This window comes from Octopus sinensis, linkage group LG3 (assembly GCF_006345805.1).
Source record: "Octopus sinensis linkage group LG3, ASM634580v1, whole genome shotgun sequence".
Taxonomy (NCBI): Eukaryota; Metazoa; Mollusca; class Cephalopoda; order Octopoda; family Octopodidae; genus Octopus; species Octopus sinensis.
The window spans coordinates 157,184,392-157,200,127 of NC_042999.1; the positions used below are offsets into that span (position 1 = coordinate 157,184,392).

Consider the following 15,736-nt stretch of genomic DNA (forward strand, 5'->3'; position numbering starts at 1 on the left):
CGAACTGCTAAGTGACGGGGACATAAACACACCAGCATCGGTTGTCAAGCAATGCTAGGGGGACAAACACAGACACACAACACACACACATATACACACATATATATATACATATATACGACGGGCTTCTTTCAGTTTCCGTCTACCAAATCTACTCACAAGGCTTTGGTCGGCCCGAGGCTATAGTAGAAGACACTTGCCCAAGGTGCCACGCAGTGGGACTGAACCCGGAACCATGTGGTTGGTAAACAAACTACTTACCACACAGCCACTCCTGTGCCTATCCATATGGGAGGAAATGAAGCCAACACTAAAAATTACTTCACTGCGACCAAGGTCATGATTATGTTTCTGGTTTAAAATAATTTAAGTTATATCCAATATGGGTTTTTTTCCCCTCAGGCAAGAAGCTACCTCACCATAACTGCTGAAGCATTATGATGAGATTGTAAAGAAATTAATTACTTAATCACTCAAATACAGATATAGTATACCTGAACTTTGCAAAGACTTTTGACAAAGGCAATCACTGGACCTTAATAGGGAACTGGAACCAAACTTTGATCTGGAAACCTGATAGTTCCCAAAGTTTCATCTATCTTGTTTCACAACAGAAGTATTACATCTGTTTAATATTGTCCTTGGGAATATAAGGATACACATGAGGTGGACACCCGCAGAAGAGATTTGAATAGACTGCTGTGTACATTGCAACAGGAGATGAAGATGAGGGTAGCAGTGGTGAACTCCCTCATTCATAAAATAATTAACACAAGGTTAAAATGAATACCCTGATAGTGTCACACTTGAATGATTAAAACCAGTACATTTTAATATATTTGTAATAAATTATTTCCACGTCTGTTCTTCATGTATTTATATTTTCAACTTTCAGTGTACTCAGAATTAGAAGAGCTTATAGCCAACTTTATTGCAGGTGGTACTCAACGCAAGATAAAGAACAAGAGGGTAATGGCATTCAAATTTTATCCAGAAAACTAGGTTTTGTTCTGATGCTATTTTCTTTTTCTTTTACTCATTAAAGTTTAATAACATGTTTTCTTTGCAAAGATTTGCTCATTAACCTCATTAGATAAATAATGTTATGGCTGGATTGAGATTTTTCATTAAATCTTTTATATCTGGGTTTTAGATTTTCTTTAATTATTGGTTCAAAATGATTAACATTAGGAAGCTATCAAATCAACACCTTTCTTGTTAAGCCTCTGGTTATTAACTGGAGATGTCCATACTCATCTGAGTGCATGGGAACCAAGGGCTGGTGGTATGGATCTCATACTCTTATATCATCGTCATCATCACTGTTTGATGTGTTTTCTATGTTGGCATGGTTGGACAGCTTGACAGGAATTAGCAAGGCCAGGGCCACAATAGGTTTCATACTCCGTTTTGGCTTGGTTTTTATGGCTGGATGCCCTTCCTTATACCATCCACTCCACAGAGTGTACTGGGTGCTTTTTACATGGCACCAGCACCCACACCAATGCTTTTTATCTTGCACCTTAGTTTTATGATTTCGATTCTGTTGTGGTGGGCAAGTCTTCTTGAGTGCAGCAATGTGCTACATATCTTAGTCCTCTGTCATCTCTTTCATAAGGCTCAGTGTTTTGTGATTGGCCAGCAATATTTTGTCCCATGTCTTCCTGGGTTTCTCTTTTCCACAAATTCCCTCCGCTTTCAGTAATCAGCATTTCTCTATGCATTTGTCCTTATTCATTCATATCATGTGACCAAACCAACAGACTCCTCTCTTGCACACTGCATATATATAATTCCCCTTATGCCCAACTTTTCTCTCAATACATCAGCGCTCTGTTGCACATTCACACTGACATCGCACACCCAGTGGAGCGTACCAGCTTCATTCCTCTCCAGGTTCAGAATCCATATCTCACTATCATGTAACATTGCAGTTTACACACATGCATCATACAATCTTTCCTTCATTCAAGGAGAGAGAGAGACACCTTTGGTTACCAACAGAAGTAAAAGCTCTCTGAACTTTCTCCATCCTATTATTATTCTAGCAATTACACTTCCTGTGCGATCTCCTCCACTACTTAGCAGAAATTATCTCTTCTTTGTTATATAAAGTAAAACCAAGCTATTGACATCTTTTGAAGGTATACTGGCATCGACTAAGACTGCTAATGAGGGAAGGTGGTGGTGGTGACAATGGTGATGGCAATGATGATAGTGATGATGATGAGAAGGAGGAGGGGAGACAGAGGTGAATTTTAGCAGGCTGGCAAAGTGGACATTGAGTGGGTCTTATTAAAATGATTAACAACTCATGTTTTAACAGATTCTAAAATAATAAACCAATAATGGCCTAATGCACAGTACTAATGGATAATGTAATGATGTTAGCTTATTATATTAAGCTGTTAGCTTAGTATATTTAGTTTAATATATTTTTGGTTGATTATTGTTTATTCAAGTTGCTAGGTCTAACATTATTAATCTAACCTCCTAGTGCAGTGCTTTTCAAACTTTTTGCTGGAGTGGAACACCAAGGAAACATTCCACTGGCTCGAGGAACCCCTGTGCCAAAATTTTATAGTCTTATGCACACGTATCTGCACAGGAGACTTAAAAATTACTGCCGATTTTAGCAGTTTTGTAACTTCTTGCGGAACCCCTGCACTGTACTGGTGGAACCCTAAGGTTCTGCAGAACCCTGCTTGAAAACCACTGTCCTACTGTATCTAATGAAGATGATATTAGATACAAGTTAGCAACAGTAATACATGAGCAACAGCAGTAGCAGCAACAGTAACAGCAACAACAACAACAACAGTGATATAAGTTTCATGTACAACAAATAAACGTATTGTCCTTTGAAATATAAGTCATATACATGAGGTGGACACCTGGAAAAAGAGATTTGGAAAGACTACTGGGTACATTGCAACAGGAGATAAAGATGAGGGTAGCAGTAGTGAACTCCCTCATTCATAAAATACCTAACACAAGGTTGAAATAAATACCCTGACAGTGTCACACTTGAATGATTAAAACCACTACATTTTAATATATTAACAAGAGTTGTTATTTCAATCAGACCCACATGTTGCAATGTCCACAATATCAATAACATGAGCTAGTCTGTTCTGCAAATTCAGAAGTACACAAATGTCAAACAGTTGACATTTTCAAAAAGCAGAGGAATGGGAAATTTAACTGGCTACAAGCTTGCGCTGGCCATGTTCATGCAAAGATTTTATTTCCAATAGTTCAATTAATTTTTGTTTTTCTGTACCTTCTACTTGAATTTTAATGAATTTTCCCAACCATCACATCTTTAATTGTATGTTGCACATTGTATCAAGATTTGTAGCTCTATCTACTCTATATATTTTGTTGCATTTTTATTTCACATTTTGTTGGGTAAATTATTATCTATTTATTTATTTGTGTTAAAAACTAAGTACTAAGGCGCAGGAGTGGCTGTGTGGTAAGTAGCTTGCTTACCAACCACAGGGTTCCGGGTTCAGTCCCACTTGGGCAAGTGTCTTCTACTATAGCCTAGCAATGACCAAAGCCTTGTGAGTGGATTTGGTAGACGGAAACTGAAAGAAGCCTGTCGTATATATGTTTATGTTTGTGTGTCTGTGTTTGTCCCCCCAACATTGCTTGACAACTGATGCTGGTGTGTTTACATCATTGTAACTTAGCGGTTCGGCAAAAGAGACCGATAGAATAAGTACTAGGCTTACAAAGAATAAGTCCTGGGGTCGATTTCTTCGACTAAAGGCGGTGCTCCAGCATGGCCACAGTCAAATGACTGAAACAAGTAAAAGAGTAAAAGAGTATACTATTTATGTATGTAAAGACTAATGCTATGCTTTGAAGTGCTTCCTTTTTCTTCTTTGAAGTTTCATGAATATAGACTACTATTCAAAGTTGCTATGTTTATATAGCTTCTATATTCACCTTTCCTCTCTGTATCCTTTGCTTTTTCTGGCACATTGTTCATTTCTAATTAATATCCTGTTTTCATCAACATTTCTAACACCACTATATAATAAGATAAATTCTTTATAGAATTAGAATTATTTATGTCCAAATGAGATTTTTTAAAATTTATTTATAACTTTTACTGTTCATCATTGTAAAAACAATGATATTAACTGAGCTCTTATTTTTCTCTTCTAGAAGAAAACATTCAAAAGAAGAATTTACACTAGTCAGAAAGAATCTGACCTAAAACGCAAAACAAGGATGTCTTTGGCCAAGAAAGGCTACAAAGTAAAGGACTTTATGAAATATAGCTGGGAAAATGAAGATGTTGGTAAGAAAACCTTACATGACAATTAAAATAAGAATTTTAAAAAAATCTTTTCAATCCATTTTTTTGTAATTTCCAGTAAGAGAATTCTAAAAAATATGACTATCGAGCAGGAAAAACAAAGAGTAAGAATATAATGCTGATCAATCAATCACTTGATATTGCCTAATCAATAATATTGACATGCCAATTTGTTTTTTGTATGTATCTGACGTGTGTGTCACGCTTAAGAAATTTTGTTGTTTAAATAAAAATTTTTTACTAGGTCTCTTGTAATTTCTAGAAGAGATTTAAGGCAGCAAGCTGACAGAAACATTAGCACGCTGGGCGAAATGCTTAGAGGTATTTCATCTGTCTTTACGTTCTGAGTTCAAATTCCACCAAGGCCGACTTTGCCTTTCATCCTTTTGGGGTCAATACTAGATGTGTACTGGGGTTGATCCAATCGACTGGCTTCCTCCCCCAAAATTTTGGGCCTTGTGCCTACAGTAGAAAGGAATTTCTGGAAGACATTTGAAACCACCATCTATGTGTTGTATTACTAATTTTCAACACCCATGCCTACTGGACCACTGAAGCAGTAATGATCTTAATGAGAAAATTAAGATACTTAAATTTGATACATGTGTCAAGGAAGTGAGAGAGAAAAAGAGAGAACGAGAGGGAGTGGCTGATAAGTATTTGAATTCCTTTGTATGATTGAACTGAAATTTACCCCAGTTTTTAAAGGCCCAACCACACACACATTTGTTTTAGGTCTTCTACACATTTGAATTTGGCCATTCACCAGATAACATGTTAAGTCTTATGTTCCAAATTTAAATTTTCAATTTGTTTTAATTATAAAATTACACCTCAGTTAAAAAACATCTTTTGACTTTCAAACACAAACTTTTCTTCCTCTTTCTATATTTTTTTGCTAAGTTACAATTTCTTGTTTTGGTCAGAATTTTTCAAATTTCTTTTTTCTCGTATCAAGTAATGGACAAAAACATTTCAATTCATAGGGCCGGACAAAGTCAAAATTATTAATTCTATTTTTTCTCCTTACCCTTAATACTAACATGAGCATAGTATGAGAGAAATTTGGCTGTTATTTCTAGCAAATTCAACAACCACACAGAGTTGTTCAGTTGGCACATTTGTTGATGTGCATAAGTAAACAAAAACGAAAAGACACACACACACACACACACACACATATATATATATGAATGTATGTGTGTGTGCAATAATAAGTCACAGGTGGTGGAAATAAATGTGACTGTCACTTGCCATATTTTTGGTGAAGAATCTGTCTGTTTTTGATAGGATTTTACCAATTTCGTTTTACTAATATCAAGCAATTGACGAAAGAATTTTTAAAAAGATGAACTTCATATATGTATATAAATATATATATACATATATATACTTATATATATACTAGTTTATCACCCAGCAACAACGGGTCATAGTGCTAGTGCATGTATATATGTGTATATATATGTGTACATATTACATGTACATCTATATATATACATCTACACATAAAATACAAAATACAAAGTTATATCTTGATATCGCTAGTGATAACAATACTCAAAATATATAACAGACTGGAATTGTAGGCCTGTCTCTTACAATTTCGATCAATTGTATCTTGTCCTCCCTCTTGTATAGAAGTGTGACTACAATCCAGCCTACCTCTGCGTCTAGGGGAACATTTTAAATTTTTATCCTGGACGTCCTATGTCCGTTGAATCAAACCTTGCTTCTATTGCGGCGAAATTACGGCCTGTAGTTAGATATCTTTCATAGTCACACCAAGACACTTTTCGATGGTGCTTTCCTCCAGTTGTTCAAATCTTTTTTTTTTCTCTACATTGTATACTTTATAGACAATAGTCTTTTCTTTACTTTAATTTTTTATTTCGTTTGGTGGTGTTATCCTAGATTCACCGTCTTTGTCGGTGATCAATCCGTATTTCTTCCATTTTAATTTCAATGAGTTCACGCCCACCGACGGCTGCAGCGAAATTCAATTTTGGACTTTCTTCTATTGAAGGCATTGTAACAAAAATGCTTCCGTGTAAACAGTGAAAATATTGTCAATTTCCCCAAACAGGGACACAATTCAATTTTTAAACAATAACCAAAGCTCCTTCTCTCAAAGGGGTGGGGGGGGAGGTTACAGTTTACAATTATTTAACAAATGCAACACAACAATGTTTCCTTTACGAGGAACCAACAAACGTGATAACAATAGTTAAACAGTAATAATAATAACAAAAAGCCTTACGGTGAATCAAAAAGCAGTAAGCAGTTGAAGCTTTAGTCCTTTATGTATAAGAAATAAACCAACAGCAGTACTCTGTAGGAGCGGCTGTTTGAGAAAACAGATATTACGTACATCCAAACTTCATATAGATACTTAATGCTAGCTAATTAGCAGATAATCTAATGTAAAAGCACAGCTCCATCTGGACTATTCCATTTCTGCACATTAATTTTATTTTTAATTTATTCCCATTCATGTGAAACCACTTGTTCAAGTCATTGATGCAATTTTATACCAATTGCTAGTTTTACTTTTTTTTTATGTTACGATTATATTATACTCTAGCTTGATTTTAATTATTACTTATTACATACAATTCAATTGTTATTATTATTTTTATTGTTAAAGTGAAAGTATCTGACATAAAATAGAGAAATGTTTTTGTTTCACTTTTAACACATAATACTGAAATAGTGGATAAGATATGATATTGCTATGGGCTCGCTCTAGGCAAGAAGTTGAACATTTTTTTTTGCCCATGAAACTACATGGACCCTAAGTAAGGCATGTGCAAAAATTTGAATGAAATTGGCTGTGTAGTTCTCAAGTTTTAGGGAAACACACAGACAGACATACATTCTCAGTTTTATATAACATATAATAATATAGTAAATGATACTCTAATACTATTAAATTATTTCTACAAGAAATAAATGACATAAAACGATGTTATAACCCATGTGTATATATATATATATATATATAATATATATATATATATATATATATATATGTATAAATATAAATGTACATAAGTATATATATATATATGTATGTGTATATATATATTTAAAAAAGGAGATGTGGAACACGAGTTGTGATATATAAAAAGGAAATGAAGAAAATGCTGACAAAATAATTTAAGTAATTTTAAGTAATTTAATTAGGTGAAAGTTCTTTTTACCGGTTGCGCATTTGTTATGCTTATCAAAATATATTTTTTAAAGAGAGATTAGAGTTCCTTTTCTGATAGATTTTTTCCTCTTATCTTATAAGAGGAAAAAATCTATCAGAAAAGGAACTCTAATCTCTCTTTAAAAAATATATTTTGATAAGCATAACAAATGCGCAACCGGTAAAAAGAACTTTCACCTAATTAAATTACTTAAAATTACTTAAATTATTTTGTCAGCATTTTCTTCATTTCCTTTTTATACATATATATATATATATATATATATATATATATATACATATGTATGTATATAAGGATCTATAAATATGTAAGTATATATATATATATATAAATACATATGTATTTATATTTACATTTCGATAGTTATAAGTAACACTAGAAATACTCATCTTACCCCTTTCTTATTTTTCTTTTGCTTAGAAGTTTTGAGTCTCATGGAGGCAGTTTAATTACAAACTTCGCTCTTCCCCTTTTACTAAGTCTTGTTTATTTACACCGCCCTTAACTATTTCCTACTTGAATAAGCACCAGCCTTACAGGGAATAAGTCCAAGGCTCAGCATGGCCACCGTCAAATGACTGAAACAAGTAAAAGAATAAAAGAATACGAGAAAAACGTTCTCTGAATATGTACGATGTATTCTATGGCTATATAGTGATTCTGTGTATGTTTGTGTAACTGAGATATTTTGGTTGTATTACATAGTTATCGGTTTTATACTTCTTTCTATATTCTGTAACTGTTGCAATATACAAGTTCTGAAATTTGGGGGGGGGGTCCAGTTGATTAGATTGACCCCAGTATGCAACTGGTACTTAATTTATTGACCACTAAAGAGTGAAAGGCAAAGTCGACTTCAGCAGAATTTGAACTCAGAACATAAAGACAAATGAAATGTGGCTAAGCATTTCGCCAGGTATGCTAACGATTCAGCCAGCTCACTGCCTTTAAATGTCACAGTAGAGAAACATTTCTCATGGCACCAGCACACAATTTACAGATGCTTACATTTTATGTATTTTCCATGAAGTTTTCACGGGTCCAGCTAATAAATACTTAAAATGTAGGGTTTTACATAGCAAAATTTACTTTGTTTATAACAAAGGTGTTTATCAAGTAGTAAGAAGTTAAATAAATCAGGTTCCAGATCTTAAATATTCCTATGGAAATATAAAAGGAAAATGAAAATGTAAAAGATACATATTTGGAGGAAAGCAAAATTTCAAGGATTTAATTACTGGCATCATCAATGTGGTCTTAGAAACGACTTTGGTAGTTTAATATGAAATATTTATCCTCTGTCCTTTTTTCTAAATACTTCCACTTCTTCTTCTATGCCCTTTTCAAGCCTAACCAGGCTCATGGGCCCAGTTTCCCGGTTTCTGTGGTGTATGCGTTCCCCCCAGCTGGACGGGACGCTAGTCCATTGCAGCGTTACTCAAGAAACAGGAAGAGAGAGTGAGAGAAAGTTGTGGTGAAAGAGTATAACAGGGATCGCCACTACCCCCTACCGGAACCTTGTGGAGCTTTTAGGTGTCTTCGCTCAATAAACACACACAACGCCTGGTCTGGGAATCGAAACCGCGATCCTCCGGCCGCGAGTCTGCTGTCCTAACCACTGGGCCATTGCACCTCCACAAATACTCCCTCGTTTAAGTTAAATAATATTCATCTGTAATTTGTGAAAGCTTACATCCACTGTGCTGACCTACCATAACATTATGGAAAATATTGAATTTGAACACAACCAAACCCTTGGACTGATATTTTTGAAATCTGAGTTTTGTAAAACTCAATAAAAAGAAGTAAATGAGTAAATGACATTTTGTCAGATACGAACTGAAAACTTCTTTCTTTCATAAACAATTACCCAAACATGATAGTAGGCATCAGACATTGTTGCTTTATGGATAAAGCAATTATATCTCAATTTAAAACCAGAGAGTACCCGATTAAGATATACTAAAGCATGCATTGCCCCTTTTAGATTCTAAGCACAACGAAGTCCAAACGAAGCACAATAACTCTGAGTCACTTCAGAGCAGCTTTAAGTTGTGATACATACCTGGAGAAGGACATCATGCTCAGAATGGTCAGTGGCAAGAGAGGAAGAGGCCGATCAAGAACCCGCTGGCTTGATACCATCAAGACTGATACCGGAATGGACATAGCCAATCTGAAAGAAGCAGCCCAGGATAGAACTGATCCAACGGGTAACCGAGAGTCGACTTCGACTGAGTGGATAGATAGATATACCTTGCATGAATTTCTATGGAAAGAATAATGTATATTTATTAATTACAATTAATTTCTCACGTAACAACAGTAATTCCTTTTTTCACTTTCTATTAGAAGAATACAAAGAGTCAAGCATATTTGTTGCTTATTATAATCTTTAATGCATTATTAATTTATTGAAATTTTTATTTACAGTTTCTCCTGAAGATGCCTTAAACACAAACCAAATGGAAGAGTTCTTTGAGCCACAAAAAGATTATTTGTTTGACTTTGAAACTGGTAATCTTTCACATGTTTACTCTTTCATTCTTTTACTTGTTTCAGTCGTTTGACTGCGGCCATGCTGGAGCACCGCCTTTAGTCGAGCAAATCGACTCCAGGACTTATTCTTTGTAAGCCCAGTACATATTCTATCAGTCTCTTTTGCCGAACCGGTAAGTTACGGGGACGTAAACACACCAGCATAGGTTGTCAAGTGATATTGGGGAGACAAACACAGACACGCAAACACACACACACACACACATATATATATATATATATACATACATATATACGACAGGCTTCTTTCAGTTTCCATCTACCAAATCCACTCACAAGGCTTTGGTCGGCCCAAGCCTATAGTAGAGGACACTTGGCCAAGGTGCCACGCAGTGGGACTGAACCCGGCACCATGTGGTTTGTAAGCAAGCTACTTACCACACAGCCACTCCTGCGCCTATAATTATTTTCACAAATAATCTAAGCTTAACTGAATAATACATGTCAGCATATTATTATTTTAAACTAATATTAAGTGGTGAGAATCAAACCCATGCTCAACACATGATCTATTTACAACCCTGCTTTAAATATTTATGAGGTTCAGAGTAAATATTTGTGTCCGTGTCACTTGATATTTTTTCTTTCTTTTTTCGTGCTGTGCTTCTAGCAATGATATGTGCCCACAGCTATCTGCTGGCTGATTAATCTAAGACATTGTGCACAATCATCATCATCATCATCACATTCATCATCATTTAACGTCCGTTTTCCATGCTAGCATGGGTTGGACGATTTTGACTGAGGGCTGGCAACCAGATGGCTGCACCAGGCTCCGATCTTGATCTGGCAGAGTTTCTACAGCTGGATGCCCTTCCTAAGGCCAACCACTCTGAGAGTGTATTGGGTGCTTTTTACGTGCCACCTGCACGGGGGCCAGTCAGGTGGTACTGGCAATGACCTCACTCGAATCTTTTTACACATGCCACCGGCACAGGTGCCAGTGAAGTGACATTGGTAACAATCACGATTGAATGGGTGCCCTTTTACATGCCACAGGTATGGAAGCCAGTTGGCTGCTCTGGCAACGATCACACTCGGATGGTGTTCTTGGCACAGGACTTGCTACTTCCTCCCCACCAACACTCTGGAAGCACTCCGTCAGTTACGACGACGAGGGTTCTGGTTGATCCGAATCAACGGAACAGCCTGCTCATGAAATTAACGTGTAAGTGGCTGAGCACTCCACAGACACGTGTACCCTTAACGTAGTTCTCGGGGATATTCAGCGTGACACAGAGAGTGACAAGGCCGGCCCTTTGAAATACAGGTACAACAGAAACAGGAAGTAAGAGTGAGAGAAAGTTGTGGTGAAAGAGTACAGCAGGGATCACCACCATCCCTGCCAGAGCCTCGTGGAGCTTTAGGTGTTTTCGCTCAGTAAACACTCACAACGCCCGGTCTGGGAATCAAAACCGCGATCCTATGACCGTGAGTCCACTGCCCTAACCATAGGGCCATTGCGCCTCCACTACTACCACTCTATATAAACTAACACACACATTATAGCTCCCCTATTTCGATACCAATACTTTGGCTGTAAACTACGAACGCAAAAGAATCTGCTGAATAATTATAATAGGAATAATAAACAAAGATATGAAGATAGGGAACATAATTCTTATGAACTGCTTTCTTTATTGTTATTGTTTTTTTGTTTTGTTTTTTTTTTGTAGATGATACAGAACATAAGCATGCCAAGCTTGTTGGAGACAAAATGTGGGCAAGAGTGAAATACACTTTAGAAAACATGAGCAATGAGAACATGTAATGTTAGAGTTGATGGCTTAAAGCTCAACTGGCATAATTGACGCTATTAATGATTTCATAAAATGAACTCATATTACACAGCCACATACATTTGAACTTTCATCCTACACTGCAAGGACACTCTTTTTTGTCAGCTGTCAACAGAAGATTACAATGATTGTACAGATTACCAAAAGTATTACTCGTTCCAGTGGACCTAAGCAGTATTATTGCTATCAGAATGTCCAGGTTCTTTTTTTGCTTGCATTGTATTATTTTTTTATTCTCTTATTATCTATGCAGACACAACAGCAAATTGGATGCAGCAATTAACTGCTCCAACTTCACATCAGCTATTTTGCTTTACTACTTGCTGAGAGTTTGTTCTTATTTCAGATACCTTAACTATATTTATAATAAAGCATTCTTTTCTTCCCTCTTTAGTTTGCAAATCATTCTCTGCTAGATAGATAGCACATTGGGAATCAAGCTACAAACCCACATCATCCCAGCTCTATAGGAAGACCTGTACACTGACATTCTTGTGCTGCACACAATTACTTATGTCCTTCATAATTTTGAAAGCCTACTCCATATTCCCTTTGCAAGTCACTATGAATACAACACTTATGAGTATTTTTTTAAAGTCCAACCCTGTCATAAGGTCAGGTTGTAGCTTCATTATTGCAATGGGGTTTCAGGGAAGGAGTATCTTAGATTCATCTTCATCTTCCAATAATTAGCACCATTCAGCCATGCAGGTAGCACGTAAAAAGCACCCACTACACTCTCAGAGTGGTTGGCGTTAGGAAGGGCATCCAGCCGTAGAAACTCTGCCAAGTCAAGATTGGAGCCTGGTGCAGCCATCTGGTTGCCAGCCCTCAGTCAAAACCGTCCAACCCATGCTAGCATGGAAAACGGACGTTAAATGATGATGATGATGATGATTCACAGATCTGGAGTTCAGTTTTACTTTGTTTACACAATTGCATTGTCTTTTCTTACCGTCAGTGTGAAAAACAACAGGGAGCAACTTCAAGCTGATACTTTTTGAATTGACATAATTGCATTGTAAGGATATTCAAGACTTGTTGGTGCTGGCAGGCATACTCTGGAAGACATGTCTTGCAATCTTCCAGGAATGCTACAATGGTACATAGCTTCCACGCTAATGACAATCAGCATTATTCCAACCAATGTTGACCAAAAATTGAAGTATATCATAGATATTTCTCATGGGGAATCACAGTATGCCTTATGATAACTTCAATTTCATTTCTGTCTTCTCACCCCATGCTGTCCCTTTGCATTGGCCTCTCAATGCTGCTGTTTTAATCATGCATTTCTCTTCAATGTGGAAATTTTTCTTACTTTAAACACCTTCATCTGTAATGTTAAAGGCAGCAGGAGTTTTGCAGTAGCTATATACAGTCAAAATCCTGTAAGGCCTGGTGGGAGGCCAAATGATTCTCATAAGGACTTGCTAGCCCTCTTTTCATTCTCTCAACTATTATTAACAGTATTTGATGCATAGGAAAAAAAAAGTCATGTTGATATTACACTATGAGCAGTTAGTCCTTGTCAATTTGATCTCAATCTCAATATACTTCTTGGCATCATTTAAAAGTGGTGCATAGACATTACCTCATCTTTGACCATTGATATACTGTTGGCACTGCCTCTGGAACAGGCCATCCAACTGAGCCATGAACATTTTTGTTCTTCCTTGTTTCCACTTTAGCAGAGATATCCTACCTAGTTTTGTCAATTAATACACTTCAATACACCTTGAAAACATTTAAATATATTTAAATTTTTTCAAAGTATAAACCTTATCATTAACCTTACTTAATACATTTAATACTGTAATATTGTTTCCCCTCCAATATTTAATACTGAACATTAAACACCTAAAGTAAGGTAGATGAGGTTCACATTGAAAAGGTGAAAAGATTAATAGATATTTAATACTGAATGTATTATATGTAGTTGTAAAGGTAAGACTAAGATGTTTTTTTAGAAAGTCTTTTGTTCATGAGAAAAAGAGTTCAGGTCTATTACTAGTGTTTCCTTGTATTTCGAAGTAGAATATTTTATGCCTAAATTGAGACACAGTTTACCATTTGTCTCTCAGTGCCATTCAATTTTAGCTGATTTTAAGATTTACATGATGCCTGGTATCATGACAATTTGGTATGTAATAGCCTAAAATATGTAAAACATATCACACAGAGGCATGTTTCACTTATTGAATGCATTTCTTGATCATGAAGCTTTTATTATCAGCCACTTTTCTCATAAGAAATTTGGTCAATGTTTAGAAATTTTTTAAAAGTATTTATTTTAAACTTGTGCATTAGATATATTTTAACCCTTTAGCATTTAAACCGGCCATATCCGGCCAAAAGTATTCTGCCTGTTTTATGTTCAAAATGGCCAGATCTGGTCTCTCACACCAACCCTACAATATCGTTTTAAAAATTAACAGCTACCTCATCAAAATCTCATAGCTACAAGATAATGCCTGATTGGTTCAAACCAATGTGGATGAAAAAGCATTAATTTTGGTAGAATAATGCGAACACTAAAAGGTTAAAAAAGGCCCAAAACTAAAAACTACCTGACAAATCTCCATCTCAAACTTCTATGAGCTTGAACTCCTTCTGAATACTACACATCATTTCTTATTAACACACTAACCACAGATTCTATTCAGGGTCGTCGCATGACTTTTAGAGGCTCCCTTCAACTTTTTGTTTCGAGGCCCCATCTCTTCAATCAAAGTTCATAATCTTCACACCTTTTATTCATAGCTATATTTGACTTTATCCTAAAGAACATCTTTAAAAGTACAATGAGATAAATTTACTACAGTATTTCACATGCTGGGTGAAATGCTTAGCAGAATTTTGTCTACCGCTACGTTCTGAGTTCAAATTCCGCCGAGGTCAACTTTGCCTTTCGTCCTTTCAGGGGTCGATTAAATAAGTACCAGTTACGCACTGGGGTCGATATAATCAACTTAATCCGTTTGTCTGTCCTTGTTTGTCCCCTCTGTGTGTAGCCCCTTGTGGGCAGTAAAGAAATAAGAAATATTCATAATTTAATAAATGCCAAATCATTATGAGAAGGTGTTGCATAATAATGCAAACACTTTTGTTGGTCAAAGAGCAAAGGTGTCTGTTTCATTGCATTCTGCCACACTTGGTTGTGCAAGGCTTGCTTATAACCAAAACATCCGACAAAGTGTCCATTCTATACGAGGACAAACTGCAGACTGATTTTGCCTGTAGTATATTTTGGTGGGAAAAGGACTAACTCAATATTCTTGAGTTCTATCATGTGATTGGGCTGGCCAACTGTAGAACACATCAAATATTGTGTGTCTCTGCACATCTCTTTGCAGAGACGATATAGTTCTGCTACAGGTCTATTACAAATTTCAATAAGTAAAACTTCCAAATATGAATAAAAGAGCACTTTTATAATCCAAGCAACTTTCAAAAACAAACATAGCACACTTTTCACTTTGTGAAATCATCAATTAGCTCAGAATAATCAAGCTGAGAGCTAAGTTTGTGTTTGATACATATCATAGACAATCCACAAAGTCTTTCCAGTGCCATAGTGGACTGCAGATATGATTTAATCAACTTTAATTTGGGAAAACTGCGCTCTCTGCTTGCAACATTCACAGGCATCAAAAGGATAATTCTCAAAGCCATTAACACATTAGGAAAAAATCTACATAAGGCCGGATTTCTGAATATAATCGACCACATCATAGACTTTCTTGCATTCAGGGGATAGAAAATACCAAAGTGAACAAAGTTCTTCCACTAGCTCTGTCTTCTCAATATCTGCCTTGGCAACGTCATCA

The 15,736-nt window shown here is 36.0% G+C and overlaps 1 protein-coding gene across 4 annotated transcripts in view; it reads left to right on the forward strand.

Annotated features, from left to right (window-relative positions):
• The window catches only part of LOC115209391, an 89,327-nt gene extending 77,035 nt beyond the window's left edge, over positions 1–12,292 (forward strand). For 3 of the 4 annotated variants that reach the window (XM_029777781.2, XM_029777780.2, XM_036501534.1), the window contains exons 8-11: positions 896–969; positions 4,180–4,315; positions 9,982–10,065; positions 11,784–12,292. In XM_029777781.2, the coding sequence (XP_029633641.1) occupies positions 896–969; positions 4,180–4,315; positions 9,982–10,065; positions 11,784–11,878 (389 nt within the window). In that variant the 3' untranslated portion in view covers positions 11,879–12,292. The remainder of the gene's footprint in view (positions 1–895; positions 970–4,179; positions 4,316–9,981; positions 10,066–11,783) is intronic. The other variant, XM_036501533.1, reaches the window with a different exon arrangement.
• The last annotated feature ends 3,444 nt before the right edge of the window (positions 12,293–15,736 follow it).